General features: G+C 28.6%; 1 protein-coding gene across 1 annotated transcript; it reads left to right on the top strand.

Annotated features, from left to right (window-relative positions):
- LOC107018787 (intracellular ribonuclease LX) lies at positions 1-3,401 on the top strand. Its single transcript, XM_015219358.2, has 4 exons — positions 1-200; positions 482-637; positions 2,421-2,613; positions 2,918-3,401. Exons 1-4 carry the CDS (start codon positions 93-95, stop codon positions 3,172-3,174), a joined length of 714 nt encoding a protein of 237 aa, XP_015074844.1. The 5' UTR covers positions 1-92; the 3' UTR covers positions 3,175-3,401.
- The last annotated feature ends 440 nt before the right edge of the window (positions 3,402-3,841 follow it).

Genomic DNA, 3,841 nt, shown 5'->3' with positions numbered 1-3,841 from the left:
AAATATATTTTCTTTTCTATTTTACTCACCCAAAAAGAAAATTCAAAGGTTTATTGTAGTAGAAATTATTATTACTATTATTAATCTAGAAAATGATGAAATCTCAAAAAAAATTGTTGATTAAGATTACTGTTGTACAATGTTTGTTAGTTTTTTGTGTTGCATCACAAGACTTTGATTTCTTCTACTTTGTTCAACAGGTACGTCCTTTAGTAAAAATTTATACATCAAGCAATGACAGAATCATGAATTTATCGAACTTTTAACCTAAAGTAGTTTTTGAAAATACTTTTGCTACTAACAATGAAATTAAAACTTCTCTTACATATATATATATATCTAGGAACATGAATATTCATCATTGACCTTTATGCATGCAATGCAATGCAATTTTTCAACGAAAGGAAGTTGTTGATATTACTGTAATGAAATTTTTATATTATCAGATCATCTAAGGATGTTCGTTATGATATTATTGTAGTGGCCAGCGTCTTATTGCGACACGAGGCGTAGTTGTTGTTATCCTACTACTGGAAAACCAGATGAAGATTTTAGTATTCATGGTCTATGGCCAAACTACAAAAATGGAAAATGGCCACAAAATTGTGATAGGGAAAGCTCTTTGGATGAATCTGAGGTATATTCACATTAATTTTCAAACTTTAGCTTTGAAGTAGTCTAGCTATATAGTAAGCAATAAATTATTATAATTAGGTATATGTCAATATCATTTTCAACTTGTATAAATAGGGTCTTTTATATACTGCTAAAGTCTTCCTAATAAAGTATATAAAAGAAAATTGTGTATAATCTATGTATATCTGATAGGAAAAGAAATAGTGAATTTAATTGGTTATTTGCGCAACTTGTTCTTAATATCACTATATCCCCATAAATTAAAAAAGAAAATTGTGTCAAATCTAAAAATAATTAATCAACCATATATGTTGTTCTTATAGTATTTTTTACGTAACTTTTAAATATGCAGGTTTATTTTAAGAAAACATGAAAAAATATGCAGGTTTATTTTAAGAAAACACGAAAAATCATCTATATTAGTTTATTTTAATATGTAGATTTTGTTTTAAGAAAACATGAAGCATCATATATTAGGCTTAAACATTAAGAAATCATATGTACGTAGGTACTTTGACCTAATTCGGATTAGTTTAAAATAATTAATCAACACATACAAAGATGACATTTTTCGGAATAAGTCTTAATTAATTTTCTTTTTGGTTACCATCACCAGGTGTTCAGTATTTATATTGAAATCTGATTAAATTTGAATTTGTGTTTAACAAAGACAACTTTGACAAAAAGTAAAATATGTTATTCCTACTTTTTGGTGCCCATGTTTCCTTGCTTAGACTTCTTGTTTTTAGGTATGGATTTATACATCCACTTGTATAATTTTGCTTGTACGAAATGTTTTTCTTTTCTCGTATTAATTATATTTTTGCTTCAAGATTATGTAATTAATTTAAAATTTTAAGGAGTCCGAAGCCTAAAGGGTAAAAAATGTTAACAAAAATTCTAAAACAGTATATGAAATTTCTTTTTAACCAAAAGGGCAAAATCGCTCGCGAAGTAGCGATTTTGTCCATTGGAAAAAGCAAAATCGCTGCTATAGCAGCGATTTTGCTTTTTCCAATGGACAAAATCGCTACTTCGCGAGCGATTTTGCCCTTTTGGTTAAAAAGAAATTTCATATACCATTTTGGAATTTTTGTTAACATTTTTTACCCTTTAGGCTCCGGACTCAAATTTTAAGTCTATACAACTTCAAATATTTTATAAATAAGTTAGTGTATAATTCTTGATTTGAGACTTATCGCTTAGAACCCATGTTTAGTTTCTTGCTTAGTTGTTATTGTTTTTAAGTTGTTGGACATGATGGGATATTGCATTTGCTTCTATGACTGTTCTTTCTAAATGGTCATTTTGAGTTCGAAAAATATTTTTCAAACTTTTTCATGTTTGGTAGATTGAAAAAATATTTTCTGTGAGAAAATAAGTTTTATAAAAATGAGGACAATATTATATTAGTGGAAGTGGAGATCGCAAACAAATTCCACAAGTGACATTTAACTTTGTTTGTGTCCTCTCCATTCTCTAACACACGTCATTTTCACCTCATCCCCACACCCCACCTTCCATTATAGTTATCTAGATTATATACAAATATTTTGAAGAGTAATATTTTTACCGAAATCATGTATATATATATATTGATAAGTTTATCATGAAAATATTTTCCTTCATACCGAACACACCCTTTTGTCTTATTGAGCTGTATATATATATATGAATGTTTATAATCCAATATTTTCCAATAAAACCATGCTTAGTTATCAAGTAAAAAATTCATACAATAAGCTAATTATTTTATTTTATTTTGTATGTTTGTATGTGTGCAGTTCTCAGATCTTATAAGCACAATGGAAAAGAATTGGCCATCACTTGCTTGCCCTAGTAGTGATGGTTTAAAATTTTGGAGTCATGAATGGCTAAAACATGGCACTTGTTCAGCTCTTAACCAACATGCCTATTTCCAATCTGCACTTGACTTCAAGACCAAATCTAACCTTCTTCAAAACCTTAACAATGCAGGTAAATATACGTAACGAGTTTAGCTTTTATGTACTGACGTGTAAAAGATATAGACAACCTTCTAATTATATAAGATATAACTTGAACTTATAATTTTCGATATGATGTATAAACACACACATTGTGTATTTGTGTATGTGAGAGAGAGATATTAACAATGTTCATAATAATTAGAATAATAGTCTATCAGAAAATTTTACAAAGATAGGGATAAGGTCTGTTTATTTCCTTCAGGCTCACTTATGAAATTACATTGAATTGTTGTTGTTATGTTTGCTAACATAATTTTGTGTTGATTAATTAGGGATTAATCCAAGGAATGGAGATTATTATAGTGTAGAAAGCATTAAAGAGGCAATTGAAAAAGGAGTTGGACACACACCATTTATAGAGTGCAATATTGATTCACAAGGGAACCATCAATTATACCAAGTTTACCTTTGTGTGGATTCTTCTGCATCAAAATTCATTGATTGCCCAATTTTTCCACATGGAGGAAAATGTGGTTCAAAAATTGAATTCCCTTCTTTCTCCACAAATGATGACCATGATGAATTTTAATTATTTTTATTAACTAATTAATTCATCATGATCATATTCTTGATCTTCTATGTTGTATTTTTAATTGGAACACTTCCATATTTGTAATAAAATAAAATTTCATTCCAAGGTAACAACATGTCAAAATATATTTAGTGAAAAAAAGTCAATGTTGACTCTAATTTGTTCGTTTTGTTTTTGGCTCAAAATTATCCTGTCGTTAATGATGTAATTCACTTTTCTCGGTCCCTACTAGTATAATATATATTAATTTTATCTTGAAACTATTCGAATTAAGATAACTTTATTCGAAGTTTTCAAGACAATCAAGAAATTGCATTTTAAAATATGACAAACTTATCTAAATTTCATTAGTTTAGGAGTTAATTTACTAAGATACATTATAGTTTGTAATATTACAAGATACATGTATCTTGATATACATGGGTCAAAATTAGGTATAATTTGTTCTAGATACAACGTATTCAAGTAGAACTCACATGTATATGGGATACAAAACAAATCTCGCTCACCTCCTTCCCATCTCAGCCACCACTCTCCTATATATTTGGTATTCCAGATACTCGCTTGCTTTCCTCCCATCTCGCTCGCCTTTCTCTTTATTTTAGTGTATCTAGCAGCAAAGATACATACATGTATGTTCCTCAATATTTTATAGAAAATTCTT

Source organism: Solanum pennellii, chromosome 5 (genome assembly GCF_001406875.1).
Source record: "Solanum pennellii chromosome 5, SPENNV200".
NCBI lineage: Eukaryota > Viridiplantae > Streptophyta > Magnoliopsida > Solanales > Solanaceae > Solanum > Solanum pennellii.
Note: the sequence above shows the minus strand (reverse complement) of the source record. Positions and strands in the feature narration are given on the sequence as shown.